Source organism: Puntigrus tetrazona, chromosome 25, assembly GCF_018831695.1.
Source record: "Puntigrus tetrazona isolate hp1 chromosome 25, ASM1883169v1, whole genome shotgun sequence".
Lineage (NCBI taxonomy): Eukaryota > Metazoa > Chordata > Actinopteri > Cypriniformes > Cyprinidae > Puntigrus > Puntigrus tetrazona.
The window spans coordinates 14,389,021-14,405,202 of NC_056723.1; the positions used below are offsets into that span (position 1 = coordinate 14,389,021).

At 38.5% G+C, this 16,182-nt stretch overlaps 1 protein-coding gene across 2 annotated transcripts in view; it reads left to right on the forward strand.

Moving 5' to 3' along the window:
- Nucleotides 1–16,182, forward strand: part of brsk2a (BR serine/threonine kinase 2a) — a 159,643-nt gene that overhangs the window by 68,358 nt on the left and 75,103 nt on the right. For both annotated transcript variants that reach the window (XM_043228637.1, XM_043228638.1), the window contains exon 2: nt 14,592–14,686. In XM_043228637.1, the coding sequence (XP_043084572.1) occupies nt 14,592–14,686 (95 nt within the window). The remainder of the gene's footprint in view (nt 1–14,591; nt 14,687–16,182) is intronic.

The following is a 16,182-nucleotide window of genomic DNA, read 5'->3' on the forward strand; positions in this document are numbered from 1 at the left end:
TTTACTCAGTTGTTCACAATAAGACATTGAATGGCTTCAGAAGACTTGAAATGCAACTCGACTTGTTTGTAATGTACCTGTGACTGCACTTATTTTTGCTTGTTACGTGTTTTATATTGTTTAGAAGTGGGTAGGTTTAAGTTCTCCAGTGAAAGTATACGTTTATATAAAACTATTTCTTTTTTTTACAAACACATGCAAACCATTAAATTAAGATGAAAAAAAACAGCGGAAGATCTTCACTTTGAAAAATGATGCCAAAGAGATACCTCAAGGATCAAAAAATGTCACCAAGCTTCAATATGGGACAAGTTGGGAGTGAGAACGTTTTGAGATCAGTCACATGTACATAAGACATAAAAAGTGGAAAAAGACTATATGTTCTGTCTTTCTTTGCATTTTTCATCCGTTGGAAGGATAAGAAACAGAGAGGGAGGCTAATAGGAATTCTCAGGTTGGTTCATTAGCATGCGGTAGATGCTGAGGTAATGAGCCAGCTGCAGTGCCTGCATAGATTGAGGTGGTAGGGCCGCACTAAAATGAAGCGCCCCTCCAGAGGGAACTGTCAAGGGCCCCAACAATGACTGCAACAGTAATTACTTCCACCCAAGCTGTCCGTCCATTCCTCCCTCTGTGTTGGGGACTGGGAATTTTTGACGATTTGATGACGATAAACAACCAGGCAGGAAAATGGCAGTCAATTTTATCTTTCACAGCTATTCTGACAGTCTGACAGTGGTGGCTGCCATTCTTACCTACACCAGCATCTTTTATTTATCAGTTATGTATTCTAACTTGTCAGGCTATATGCTCTCTCATGTTGTATTAATTTTGTAGCTGATCTGAGCAGATTTTGAATCGCAGGTCATTTATTTACACCTCTCTCCTGACTGGGTATTTAGTAATGCTGATGCTGCAGTGGAATGGATGATGAAAAATGTCTAGTTAGCTTACTGAAAGTGACTCTGTTGTTATATGAAATATTGATTTTACAGAGTATCCATCCATCTAGGCATCTGTCTGCCGGTACATTCTGCTGTCTGTCCCAGCAAACCATCCATCCATGCTCTTCCTTTGGGAATATTGTCTGTCTGATCACTGTCTGCATGTGGCGTGACTTGTGGCCGAGAGAAAGTAAACCAAAATTATATGAACACAATCAGTAATAAGGGACTTTGTAGCCAATACTGTTGATATATAATCATGGTGGGGTTTATGAATATGAAAAGGTAGAGCTTTCTGCTAACAACGCTTAAAATGCCAAAATTCTAATTGTAGGTTGGAGCTGGTTTAGAGGGATTGTTCACCCACAAATCTTAGGTGTGTGTTTCTTCTTTCAGATGAATATGATTGGAGTTACAAAGCTATAAAGCTTGGAAGCACTAGAATATTTTTAACTTAACTCTGATTTGTGTGAAATAAGAATCAAAACCTCCTATTTCCCTAGGATTGGGGTCATTTTCATTTTTGTGTGAACTATCCCTTTAAGGGTATAGGTTTGAATCCCAAAATTCCAAATGAGAGTTGAAATTTCACCAAAGAAAACAAATGAATCTTTAAATACCAATTCCTTGGTGTCTGAGTTAAGCCTTGGACCAAGGAGACGTCTCAATAGACAAACAATATTGACAGAATAATTTGGTTTAGGCCTTATCTTTATACAAAGAACTACCACTGCATTAATTATGCTGGTTAACAACATTTCCAGACAACGGAGCGGTCAGTGGATGACCTTCAGCACGAATGCTTCAGAAAGTGTGGCGTACCTTTGAAGGAGAGACTTCGACGAGGTGGGGCGAGACCTCCTACGGCGCTGTCTGTTTTGAACATGTTCAACCACTCTGAGGTTGAAGGGATTTTTGACATGTGCTCTTTCTGCTCGGCAGGAGGTTATCACATAGCGTCCAGACTTGACCCAATTAAACCCACACTCATGCAAATGCATGCACACACCGTCACGCCATTCCCAAAGTCCACTCCTGGCCTTACGTGTCTCAAAGATGATAGATCACCATTTCCGTTGATATACGTTAATGACCTTCATAAAAGCGAAAAATTGAGCTTTCGAAATCAGCAACATTTTGGGGAAGCTTGAATCTTTCGCCTTGCTGAAGAAGTACTTCTTTTATGAGTTTGCCTGTGTTCTTTTTTTAATTCACTGGCTTCTATATCACCTTTTAATTGGGTCAATGACGTGACGCCCCCTTTTTCTGTCCGGGTTAATTTTATTTTGCAGAAAAAATTAAAAAATACATAAAAATTTCTCATCTACTTGTTATACCTTCTTCACCTACTAAACCACTCTAACTTATCCAAATTTTTAAGTTTTTCATAATTTTTCTGCTATCCGAAGTGCCAAAACATCATATGGGGCGACCGTCCAGCCTTGACTTTTGTTAGGACAACTGGTTTAAAAACACTTTAAATCAACTTAAATATATCCCTTTTCCTAGTTGGCATAATTTCAAACATGTTTTACATCCATTGACAAAACTATAAAGCATTTGCACATATATTTCTATCATGATATACAAACAAATGTTGTCCGAATTATGTTGATTCTATCCATATCATCCGGGGCGACCATCAAAAAACCACTATTTTGGGACCTTTATTTTGAACAACATCTCAAGGATGGGATATTGCATCAGCCAGACACAAGTGAAGACCCCCTGGAAACAACTGTAAGGTAACTCAGTCTTTCTCATATAGTAAGAAAAAGCAGTTTTTTAACTGCTGTAATGTCGTAATCACTTTTGGTCATCATGTGGGCGACCACCCCAAAACTGTGAATTATAAGTTTTTTCTCAAAAATCTATATTTTGATGATAAATTTGATAGTGGCATATCACTAGAAGAAGCTAGTTTGGTTTCTGAGGCTAACTGTTAGCCTCTTATACTTGAATGAACTTGAAAACATCATATGGGGCGACCAAGTATCATGTGGGGCGACCACTGCTGAGTGTTTTAAATTATAGATATATGTCCTGTATTTGTAGTTTTCATATTCTATACATCAATTATATACATAGAGTTAATTGTTTAAGCATAATTATTTGTATATTTTATCTTTTTTTCTAAATTCAGCCATTTTCCATTCCTTTTATAGGGATAAGCATTTAAGTACAATCCTACAGGAAAAATGTAAAAAAAACTATACAGAATGACATTCCATTTATGTGACTATATTAGTCATTTTTAAACAAGTTTTAACCTATTTTACCTATTTCCTAGATGGCACGATTAACAAGCAAAGAGAAGACTGCTCGTTATAGACAGAAAGTCAACTCCGACCCTGCAGCAAGAGCAGGTATCTTGCAAGGAAAAGAGAGAGGTAAAGAAAACCCCAGATGGGATTGGTGGGGCAATAAAAGAGAAGCAGATCGCTTTGTCCAACGAGGTGGTGAACTTCAGACACCACAGCAACTCTATGAGATGCTGAACACAAGATTAGGCTCAAGCATCACACACTATTGGGTAAACAGAGAAAGCATTGAAAAGTGTGACGAGCTAATTCCTGACAATTTGGAGGCTGTGAAGGGCACCTTTAAAATACACCAGGTTTGGTCTTCCCAGCCTTCGCAGATCACTCACAGGACTGTTTCATGCTTCTGTAGGAAAACAGAGAAGAGTCCATGCCCTTGTTACAAGCCCGTAACAGTAGACCTGAGTGAGAGCGCACTGTGTGCACACTAAGAATCCCCAAGCTCTCCTCCTCAACCACCTAGGGAACAAGAAAACCTAGATCTTTGTGTCAAGTTTGTTGTTGTCATTTATGATGAAAAGCCTTATGTTGGTCAAGTGCTTGCGGTTGAGGAGAAGAAGTGCAGGTCAATTGTATGCTACAATCTGGTGACAAAAACCTGTTCGTGTGGCCACAAACTGTAGATTCAATTTTCTACGACAGAAAAGATGTGCATGCTGTGATCTCTGAGCCTGAGCCAGCAACATCACGCTTCTCAAAGCTGACTCTCCAAGATTGGGTGAAGTTCAGTAATACCTCAGCTTAGAGAAATGCAAGTTGTGTTCATCACTGCCTTATGTGGCTAAATGGGTCCAGAAAAAGAAATTATTTGTGATATTTGAATGTTGAAAGGTTAATTGAGACGCAAGTAGTGTTAGTCCCTGTCCAATGAATCAAAAAGGTTCCAAAAAGAGATTCTTTACTTTACTTTTACTTCTTTACAAGTTCTTGAGTTCTTGAAGCATTTAATGTGTGTTGCAATAAAATTGTTTAAATGTTAATGTCCTTCTGATTTGTTATATTTAAATGTTGAAATGTTATTTCAATAAAAAGAGTTAAATTTTATTTCGTCTTGAACTCTTTGTGTACATTTTAACTGAAATTTTTATACCTGTGGTTTTCTTATCATTTGAGGGCGACCCCATGTCATGTGGGGTAACCAACAAATGGCAATAATTACACTAAATTCATAACCAAATATCCATCAGTTTAGCCTCAAATATTAATCAGTGTTATGCTATTGCTGAATGTGTAATATCTGTATAAATGCTAATTCAGTTTTTTGCTTTTGAAGTAAAAATCAGTATTGTAACTGGATTACTGAGGAGACTCTGATATTATAGAATAAACTTGTTAAATAATGGTATTCATAAAATGAAAGGGCACTAAAGTTTGTCTTTCTTCATCAGTTTATCTACTTACTGATATGTGTTCAACTAGTCCTAATGATACATGAAAATGTGAATTTTGAGATATATTACGGTCGCCCCAGATGACTTTTTAAGGCTATGTATTATTAACGCAAGTGTAAAAACACTAAAATGTCAAATTTTTACTTTTCTTTATAAAGGCATGTGTACACTACATTCCAAACGTTTGTAAAATGGCCAAACATATCCATATTTTTGGTATTTTAAAATTAGCCTATTCAAAAGTCTTATCCGTCAACGACCCAATTAAAATCTCCTGTTAATTCATTTACAATGAGTTAGGAAAGACAGATTGTGACATTGTGCAAAACCAATATCCTTCCCCTGGTTCTTTCGGCCTTAGAAATGAGTTTTCAATTAAAGAAGCGAGTTTGACTTCCTGTACCCCTCTTGATGTAGCGTCTCTTCATTCTGAGGAAGTCATCTAATTCTCACATGAAAGTAGCTGTTGAGAGCTCATTAAGGAAAGCACCTTACCGCGGTATCCCATAAGCCCTTGTGATGGTGGTAAATAACTCATACTGAACAATGGAACAAAAACACCATTAAAGAAACAAATGAAGTTGAAGAATAGATTGGGAAGTTCGGAGCGCTTGATTAATTTCACCGCACCATATGTGCACGCTGATATCGGGGATCTATTGAGCTCTGAGATCGAGCTTTCCTTGCTTAGCCATTCTAACCCCTCAGGCACTTGGCAACAATAATCGGTACGCATCGACTCGTTATTCAAATTTAAGTTGACCTCGTGAATTGTAATGGAAGTTGAGCTTGTAATTACCTTGTTTATGTGCGGTGAATGTGTACGAATGTCCACGGCTTTAGAAGGGCTCTGGAGGGCAAGAGCGCATTGACAAGCACCCAAAATAGTCAGGGTTTGGACAAATTTTAATTAAAGCCGACATGAAACGTGGTTGTTTTCCTAAGACTTCTGAAGGAACTCATCTGGAATTCACCTGGGATGCAGCAGAAACTACAAGATGGGTGTTTTTTTTTTTTTTTTTCAGCTATGGGCTCTTTTGGTCCTGAGGTCTGTCTGAGAAACGTGTAAAACACACTTCACACTCTCACTAGTTCGTGTAATTTGTCTGCTAACGCTGTCAAACAGTGTATGTACATGCATGAGAGGAGAAATGTCTTTTTTTTTTCCCACTGAAATGTGTTGAGCATTTACACCTCGGTGACATTTCCCAGTGCCATTGTTTCATTTTGTAGTGGTTCTTTTGTTTTGGGAGATTTCACTAGCGCGTGTTGTGAATACACACAATTATTTTGTATAATTTAACAAAATTGTAGGATTACTTGATTGGGATTTTTTTTATTGGTTCACATTTCTCAGTTCAGCTCAAGCGTATAACTCGAACAATTGAAAACAACAGCAACATTATTTAGCAATGGTAGCAAAATAGTTTGTTCTGGTGGAAATGACGCTAAATGGGTGAAACAAGCAAACAAATAAATTAAATATCTTCAGGAAATATTTGAAAGAAGCTTGAATATATATATATATATATATATATATATATATATATATATATATATTCAATATATATATATATATATTCAATATATATATATATTTTATTTTCAATGCGATTTGATTGTGATTGTTTGACAGCGCTAATAAAAATCAACCTAGCAACGTAATAAGAAGCCAATATTTTAGCTTCTAGACATTTAGCTTTCTCAATATTTCACTTTTTTTTTGGCTTACACTTTTAAGCATCGAATAGATTTTGCTCAAAAATGTATTGGCAGCCCAAGTAGCCAAACGTAATTGCTTGCATTAACTTGTTAGCATTTGATAGCACGGGGCCCGTCGTGCCAGAGCAGGTGTTTTACACACACTCTGATCAACTGAACATCGAGCATCAAGCCAGGAATTCAATTATGTTAACAGCGTTTGCATGAGGTATCAGAACTAAGATTCATTGTCGATGCACGAACGAATCAAACGTTTGGCCAACGGTGGACAAAGTGCTTCATGGCCGAAGTCCTAAGTCGTAAGCTGCAGCCGTATAACCTTTCGGGAAACTCCAGCTGAAATGTCAGCGTTGAGTCAGTAATGAGGTGTTTAACAGGAACACAAAGATGCCAATGAGTGAAAGCTGAGAACGCGTGAAAGACGGGATGAAGCGATCGAAAAGTTCAGCTTCGAGACTTTTACAAGAGAAGGATGCTTATAAGGTGGTTGATGGTTGAACTTTTTAGAAGCTATATGTAGTGTCTCAGAAATGTGCATTCAGAATGGAGGGGTTATGAAATGTATAGACCTGTTACAAAATGGATAGTTCTGACTCATACGAAGCCGTTGTGTAACACACGCTTGTATTAATTCACCAAGTTGTTACGTCGCTCAACAAGCATTGATGTGTAGTTAAACCGTCAACCTTCGCAGAACTAGCGTTTTGAATTGAATGGTTTGGTTCATAGTCCCAAGTCCCAGAAGAGTTTTATGGTTCCTTGTGGACTAATCCATTTCGCCAAGCGCTTACAACTGCCAAATCAAAATTTGAAGTAAATTTGTATGTCTGAACTCGGGTTAATCAGTTTGAAACAATTTGAAAAAATTTTATGGCAGAACGATGGAAGCTTCTTTCCACCAAAGAATGAAAAAAGTGACTTTTTCTTACAATTCTGCCTTTTTTCCCTCAGAATTGCAAGGTATTCACACCACAGAATAGTGTGATTAAAGTCGCAATTACCTGTTAATAATTCACAATTGTAAGATATAAATACACCATTTTTAAAATGTTCATTTTATTTTATTTTATTTACCTGTATCCAGTAGCAGAAATGCCAGATGCAACATCACAGGAAAAGAAACCATCACAAAAGTATCGCTAAACACTAAACCGAAAGGCTTATTTATTGCTTGAATTCCTGGGAAAATGGAAAAAATATAAAATATGCGACTTTGTTTCTTATTAAAGGCATCAAAACAAAGCTTTCTACGTATTGATTTGTTGAAATAGTGATATAAAAACTTTAAATGTTTAGAATTTGAAATATTAGTTCTAAAACTGTATTCATTTAAAGTATATAAATACACACACACACACACACACACACATGCAAACAAAAAAAAGTTTGTAAAAAATAACAAAAGTGTAAATAAATCCAGTATCTGTTGGAATCCGCACCACAATGTTTCTGCCTCATAAAACAAACCAAAAAAAAATAAAAAATACCACACACATTTTCCATTTGCCCCTGAAGCCAGCAGAGACGTGTAATAGTCTTTCAGGGCGTGTAGGGCTGTTTGGCCACCGCGGCGCGCCACATACACTCGTGTAGGATAAATGAGGCTGTGAGAGACTCAAGCTGTGGGAGATGGTATCCCAGTCCATCGATCCAACCGAGAAGACGGCGCGGCTCCCTCACACACACACACACACACACACACACACGGACAGCAGGCCTCCCTGCTCCTCTCCACCTGGTTTCTCGCCGCTCTGCAGAGTTTAAAGATCGCTCGATCCTCTGATAGCTTTATCTCCAGCAGAGAGGGAGGTCTCACCATGAGTGGAAAACGGATGAGCGGAATGAAAGGGTGGATAAATAAAAGTTTCCGTCTGGATTTTACCACTTTCGCAGTGGGAGAGCCGATCTGACGGGCTGCGCTCTCTTATCATTCCTACGCGGCGAAGATAGAGAGAATATTAAACCGCGTCTATATTTTCATATTAATACATGTATGTTTATCTCGTACCACAAGGGAGCTGTGCGGTGCGCAATAAAAACCGCACCGTCTTCCAGAAGTGTCCTTTCCGAAACCCCCAGCGGCAGTGTTTTTTTTTTTTACTCCAGACAGATGTGCGCAGTGGATCTGCTCTCTGACGGCTTCAAACGCGGGAGATGCGCTTTGAGTCTGGAAGTTGAGCCACGGGAAGCACGCGGTCTCCTCCGTCAGCAGCGACACAACAAAGCGCAGAGCCGCGGAGGAGCGCGAGCGCGATACAGCAGCAGCGCAGTCACATCCACAGCCGCTGAACACATTCCACGTGATGTTCAGGACGACACACGTGACAAATCCCGAATAGACGTGAGAGTGCGTTGTTGAGATGATGAGGTGGTCGTGTTGACCACCTCATTGATGTGTGGAATTCCTCGCAGGGCCTGATGGAGGACTCTGCAGTTGTTGCGTAACATTATGGCATTAATGACGAGATAATAACGGAAGAGACACGCCATGTGCAAACCGCTGCGATCGCCACCGTTACACAAGCATGTCGACCGGTCCAAAAGAGCCTCTGGGGCTGTCCACGCTAATCTGTTCAGCAGCAAACATCTGCTGCCGGCCTGGACCGGGAGTCCCCGATCACACCCGCAGAGGCACACGACACACGCCGTATCCATGCACGTGTATTTACTCGCACACAATGAGAGGTCAAAGCTCATCCGTGAGCATGAACCAGCTTATGGACCGGCTCCTGGAGGAACGCGAGGAACATTATGGGAAAGCCCCTTTCTAGCCTCGCAGGCCGTGTAGAGAGAAACAAAACAGATCGTGTGGAAAAGAAACCCGATGGCTACAAGCACCTCGCGAGACCGTGAGCCCTGTTATTGATTCCTCACAAGCCTCGTGTAACGCCACACTTCCGCTTTCTGTTTTGAGGAAGAAATAGCTTGTTTGTTTACATTAGCTTGCGCTTTAGCATGAGCATTGGCCGGAGCAGCCTGAACAGAAACAATAAAAGTATTAATTTGCTTCTTTTTGAATTAATTTTTCGCCGTATTACATTGTACGTATCAAACATAAGTGTGACTAGCAGTTTGACTCGTTTTTTTGAAGATCTTTCTACATTGAAGGACTTCCTGACCAGAAAATAGTTAGCTCGTGGTCAACACGGCCATTGAATCAACTGACTTAACTTTAAATGGACTTTTTATGAGCTCTTTAACATGCGACTGCCCCTATTTCAATGCTTATATCGACGCTTATTTATTATGCCGGGGTGTTCATAACAATCATAACAGAGCTAATTTGCATACATTATAGTGTTTTTAATGGGCAGTACTTTTTAAAGAGGGCCCTGAATTTTTACAATTAAAAATGAAAGCCTTAAGTTTCATTCATGCTGATTTGCTGAGCCAATCATTACAGAGCTCCTTTACATAAAGATGTCTTAAAGGCACAGTACTAGCTTTAATTTTAGAGTTTTAACCAGTGCTTATTTAAGAGACCGGTGTGAAATTAGCCAATCATATCATCTCAATTAGCTTTTAATTTCCAGTTTGATCAGGGCTTATTCACTATTCAGAGGTTAGCCAATCACAATCAATTGACATATAGTATAGAGATCTATACTATAGATACAGTAGCCTTCAAAAACAGCTTTTAATTTAATACTAAGCCATAAATTTAAGAAACGTAAAAATGTAAAATATTAGCACTGCTTAACTTGCGTTATAAATGAACTTCAAAGATAAATACAAGGGGAATTCAGGTAAAGAAGGGCACTGGTAACAACGCAGATTGAAAAAGGTGTAGAAAGAATGTATGTAGTATCTTCAAGGGTGAAAAGCAATGAAATTTATTTCCCGTTTAGACAGAGATTAAACCTTACACTGAACATTTACCCACCTTATGTTGGTACGGATGACAGTAGGTGGCCCAGTTTGTCACGTGTGACTGCGTTCGCTTCAACAACCAAACACTTGACTGTCTGCACACGTCGCCAAACCTGTCAGCGGAGTCTAATTGACATTCAAATGTATGCATGCACCTCCTCAAAATTTGATCACCCCTACAGGGAGGAAGGCATCGTAGGGCTGAGCGGTAAAGGTCTTTCGGCATAAATGACAGACGCCCACGTATACAAAAGCATGCATTCGCACACTGCCGGGAAAAGCGCCAGCCCTGGAAGTTGCATCGGCGACTCATTGTGCTTCTGAAGCAAACTCTTCCGCAAAAAAAAAACCCCAAAAACTTTCGGCAAAACTGGCGCCCCATCAACCGAATTTAGCACCGCTGTCGGGAGGGATCCAGATTCGCCGCAGCCTGTCAGAGACGCGTCCAGAACGGGACGGGGACGGCGAGATAGGGCCTGTCAGAAAAACACATCCTCCTGGACGACGGGCCCAGAGCATTGCGGATCTAGCGATGGAGAGAAAAAGAGAGGCAGTCAAAACACAGCGGCGGGACTCCACTGGGGCTTGTGCCGCCGTTCCTCTCAGATCTATTTTTAATGCCTCAAACTCCACGTCAGCAAAAGGAATGCATAATTATAGATTCCTGAATAATTCATGAGGGGCTCATTTGAATAAGGAGGCGGTTATGGGAGCCACATATGTGCCGGAAACTTTTCTATTTGTTGTTTAGAATTTTAAGGTAGAGCCCACCTTTTCAACAGCATCCATCCATCCATCCATCCATCCATCCATCCATCCATCCATCCATCACATTTTCCAATTATGTATTTATTTATTTTTTCCATCATAGTTTGTTTTTGGAAAATGCCTGCCTAAGCATTCTCTTCATTCTCACAAGTCATGAAGACAAACTCTCCGCATGTTTGGGTGAATATACAAAATTAGCGATAGTAAAATCGGAGCTTCTGAAAACTTATTTAGGTGCCTTAGGAGAAGTGAAAAGAATCTGGAGTCGGCTATTTCTGAACAAAACAGAGATAAGACATTCAGCAATCAGCAATTTTAACTAAACATTTTCCTTTTCAAACCCATGATGTTAAACATTATTTCTGTTTCGCTATTTTAAAAGAGTGGTTCATCCACATTTGGTTCATACATTTTCTAAACATTTACTCAACCTCCAAGATGTAGATACGTTTTTTTTTCTTCGTAGGATAGCATTACATCGCTTGTTCATCTTCGGATCCTCTGCAGTGAATGGGTGCCGTCAGAATGAGAGTCCAAACAGTCCATCGGTTGAAAAGCTGCATGTTTGCATAACTTTAAATGCTCCCTTATGGTCAGAATCCAATATCCAGAGTCCATAATGCATAATAATGCCTGCTTCGGTGAAAAAGTCCATCTCCTGTTGTCTCTCTCACGTCAACATCAACCAAAATACAGTATTGCTAACTGATGGACTAGAGTTTCTTTCATTCTGACAGCATCCGTTGTGTTCATGAATATCATTGAGTCGGACCACGTGACATTTTACTACCTAGTCCTAAAAGGTCAGATATGATATTTTAAGTGACTTTATTGAATTTATTTTTTGTGCATGTTTCTGTTTGTTGGTTGAACCACATGACATGATATATTTTCCATTATTTTTTAATGGAAATCAATCAGTAGGATAACAGTATTTTTATTTATTTATAGAAACAAATTATTCTATTTTATAGAAGAGTGACTTCAAAAAAATTCAAAGTTGTCGATTGTTGATATGTGAAATATATACGTTGAGGCATATATTAACTTTTGGGTCAAGGTGAATATTGTGTTTTTGACCACTATTACGTTGTTGCTGTGGACAAAAGCTCTTTTAATTTTATTGATCGGGAAGGCACACACAAAGACTGTAATCGATAACGGAGCGAGCGGTCGCCCCGTCGCCGGTCATACTCCGAGACTCCACCAAGTGTTCTCCAATTCTTATCAGAGCAGATGAAGCGGTTTCGCCCGAGCATTTTCCACGTCACATGGCTTTTTCTCTTCTTTTTGATAAGGCCATTTCTTCTGCCCTTGGACTTAATGCACTGTATCTTTGTGATAATGTCATGCGGTATGACGTCTGACTGCGATATGCTCTCCACGTATATATTTTGTGCTAATGTCTTTGTGTATTATCATGGCTAGCTGGAATAGGTCACAGCGCTCAAAGCGCATGAAACTGTTTTCTCCGAGTCTCACAAACAGAGGACTTTGATTATGAGAAAGGACATTTTGAGTGATGGTTTTTCATTTTTGGGGTGTTTTTTGTTCGTGTTTTCCTCATTATGAGATTTTCTTTCACTGACCTCCGATGATTGGATCCATACTAATGGTTTTTTACACACACTCTCTCTCTCTCTCTCTGTTGGGTTTTCTGTCAAGTGTCATTACTGTTTAATTGTCTGCGGCTGACATTTGAACGATATTCTCTCTCTTTTCTCACACCTGAAGGGCGCAGGGCTTTACTGTATAATATGTCCCGTTTGGTGCACACTATTTCAGAGGTCACCAATTAGCAGTTTGCAATCCAGATCCAGACCCGAGACTGGTTCTACCCGGACGGTGAATCGTTTATCATACATTAATGTGATTACAGCAGGGTTTGTTTTGTCTCTCCAGATGGAGAAGCTGAAGCTGATATGTATTTTAGATGTGGTCTATAGCATATAATTCCCACGGTGAACATAATATTTTACATAAGTTATTCATGAATATCAATTAAGGAGTCGCACCACGTGACATTTTACCGCCTGAACTATCCTTGCCTTGTCCTAAAATGTCAGATCTGATATTTTTAGAAACTTTATTGATTTAATTTTTTTGCACATTTCTGTGTGTGGGTTGAACCACATGACTAATTTGTAGTATTTGTCAAATATTATTTATTTGCTTAAAATGTTTTCACTAAAAAGCGATACTAATTGGGAGACAATTTTTTTTTTTTTTTTCTTTTCTTTTTTTTAATGGTCTATAAACTTGGATATCATGACTGTTATATCACTGTGAATTGAATTTTTTCATGTTTGTCATATCAAAATAAATAACAATTAAGAAAATAAAAATATCTTCATTCCAAAAAAAGTGTATGTAACACATATTTTTTTGTGTGTTGAATAAAATTTGTTCAAGTACTGTTTTGCTTAATATTTTTCTAAGAAATTATAATCAGAGATAATGACAAAGTACTTATCATTTTAATAACGAGTAAATCATTTAATTGAATAAAATTTTACTATCTAGTATTTTAGGTTTCAGGTTGTGCCATCCTTACATTTTGACCTTTTTTTTAAATATCGAAAATATAAAAAAAAAAATCAGATGTTAATCGGGAAAGGTGTGCATGTGATACTATAATATAATATAGTAATATGATAATGTGATATAATACAATATAAATGAATAGCCCGGTTCCTTTAAAGGCATAAAATAGTACTGTCCGTTCTGTCTCCTCTTCACGAGTGAACAGTTTTGCACTCCATCTTGAGGCTCTTCAAAACCAGCCATTTTTTCCACCACTCATAAAGAGTCATTGAGTCGCACGAGAGCAGAGGTTCTTCAGGAGTGTCTGTCGAGTGTCATCGGGGACAAATGTTCATCAGAGATGAGGCGCGCTTTAATACAAAACCAAAAAACGTTCACGGCGTCCTCTTTGCAAATCACAGCGTTTTGCGTTTACGCTCCTGTCAGTCCTCCGATCCGTGTGCACCTCAGGATACGAAACGTTCATTATCTCGTCTTGAGCAGCCGTCCGGTTCAAACTCTACGGCGAGCGACTTTGCTGAATCGTCTTCAGTGGCTTTTGTCTCGTTTGAAAACGCTCGCTCAACAATCGCCCCGAAAGACCCGAGGTGTTTCCTCTCAAGATTTTTCTTTAGAAAGTCCTCGAACGCGGTGTGGTACGGAGGCCTGTAAACATTTAGCACTTTGACTAATAAGAGTGTTAAGCGTGCGGCGGATGTTTGGGAGAAATGATTTCCTAAAGCCACCGCACCGTGAAGCTCCACGTCACGAGCGATAAAGCAGACGGGCCTTTAGGTAGCTGTTCTCCATCACTTCCTCTCAGATTTTGCTTATCTGCTGTACCTGGTGCATTTTGTCTTGAGATATGAATGAAGTGTCTGGCGGATGCCGAGGGAAACATGTTTGTGCGAAACAGGAAATGGCCCGTGAGAGGGCTTTCCATGATTAAACTGCAAGCGAAAACATTGCTCAGCCATGTTGCAGACCAATGATCAGACTGCTCTTTTTCTATTAACCTTTACTTTCTTTCTTCTTCTTTTTTTTTCCTCTAGGTCTTGTGAAGCTCGGGGTCCACTGTGTCACATGCCAGAAAGTCGCCATAAAGATCGTAAACCGAGAAAAGCTCAGCGAATCCGTCTTAATGAAGGTAAGTTTTCATTTTTGCTTCGGAAACGTCAGCTTCACACACAAGAGCGGTCTCCTGTTCGCTCTCAAAGAAGTAGTTCGATCCAAAATGGAAATTCTGAATATTTACTTTTAGGGAAATGCAAAAGGAGGGATTTTGCAGAATGTTAACGCTGCCCTTGTCCGTGCGACCATTATTACGTATTCTGGTCTTTTGCGACCCGGACCTATATATCCAGCACGTATGGATCTCTAACTGCAGCAATAGCAACGAACTCTTTTCATAACTTAAGAAAAATTGCAGAAGAATGAAAGAATCAAATCGTTATATAAATATATTTATATCTACGCAACAATAAGTTGTTATTCGGTGAAAAAGTTCTCCTCCACTGCATGTTTTTTCACATATTGTTAAGTTATAAGTCGCTTTCTTTGGTGAAACACAAAAGGAGAAATTTATCAGAATGTTAACGCTGCTCTTTTCCGTACAGTTAATGGCGACCAAAATGCGTCACAAGTGTAGTCAACATTAAATAATAACATCATTTTTAGCTTATGTTTTGGTGCCCTCATTTCCACCTCTTCTTTATCCTAAAGTCATTCGTAAATAAAGATAAAACAAATGAATTAATGAATAAACAGCGCCTACAAACGTATAATGTTATTTATTGCCCGTAAAACTATACTCTGGGTAATCGTTGGCCCATAATGATCTCCTCTGATAAAAGCAGTCATGGGAACACAGAGACTGAAACTGGAGACGAAATATCCTGATTAAAGATAATTGTCTTTCAAGGGAGGCATATTAAAATATGAGATGCTTGTTATTATTTGGAAATGGGGGCAAGCTTGTGGAATGCCTTAATATTAGAACATCCCCAAATACATATGCTTAAAATGTATAAATTTAGAAGCAAACCTAGAGTAACTGTTTTCCTTTTGCTTCAACGGATATTAATGAGGAAGGGATTTGGCCGGGGACGAGCAGCGATAAATAAACTCGGCAAGATTAGAGACCTTAAACACTGCGATTCTTTCAGATATTTGCACATTTGAGGTTTCGCCAGGAGGCAGAGGACCAAATTAAGATCTTGCTGGAAACAAGCAGCACCTGAGGCTCAGAGACTTATGCTTCCAACACAATACGGTTAAAATGAGCAAAATTTTTACAATATATATTAATAGAAAATTTCATTCAATTATATATATATATATATATATATATATATATATATATATATATATATATATATAATATTATATATTATTAACATATTTATTATGCATATATAAATACACATACTGTATATTTCAGATTTTTTTTTTTTTTTATATATTAAATATTATAAAATGAATTATATTAACATCTACATGTAAATGCATGTAAATATTTTCAAAATATATTCTGCATGTGTGTGTATTTATATATGTATACAGATGCATGAAATGTAATTATCATGTTTGTATTTTTTTATTTTTCAGTTAAAATTAATTATAATATATATATATATATATATA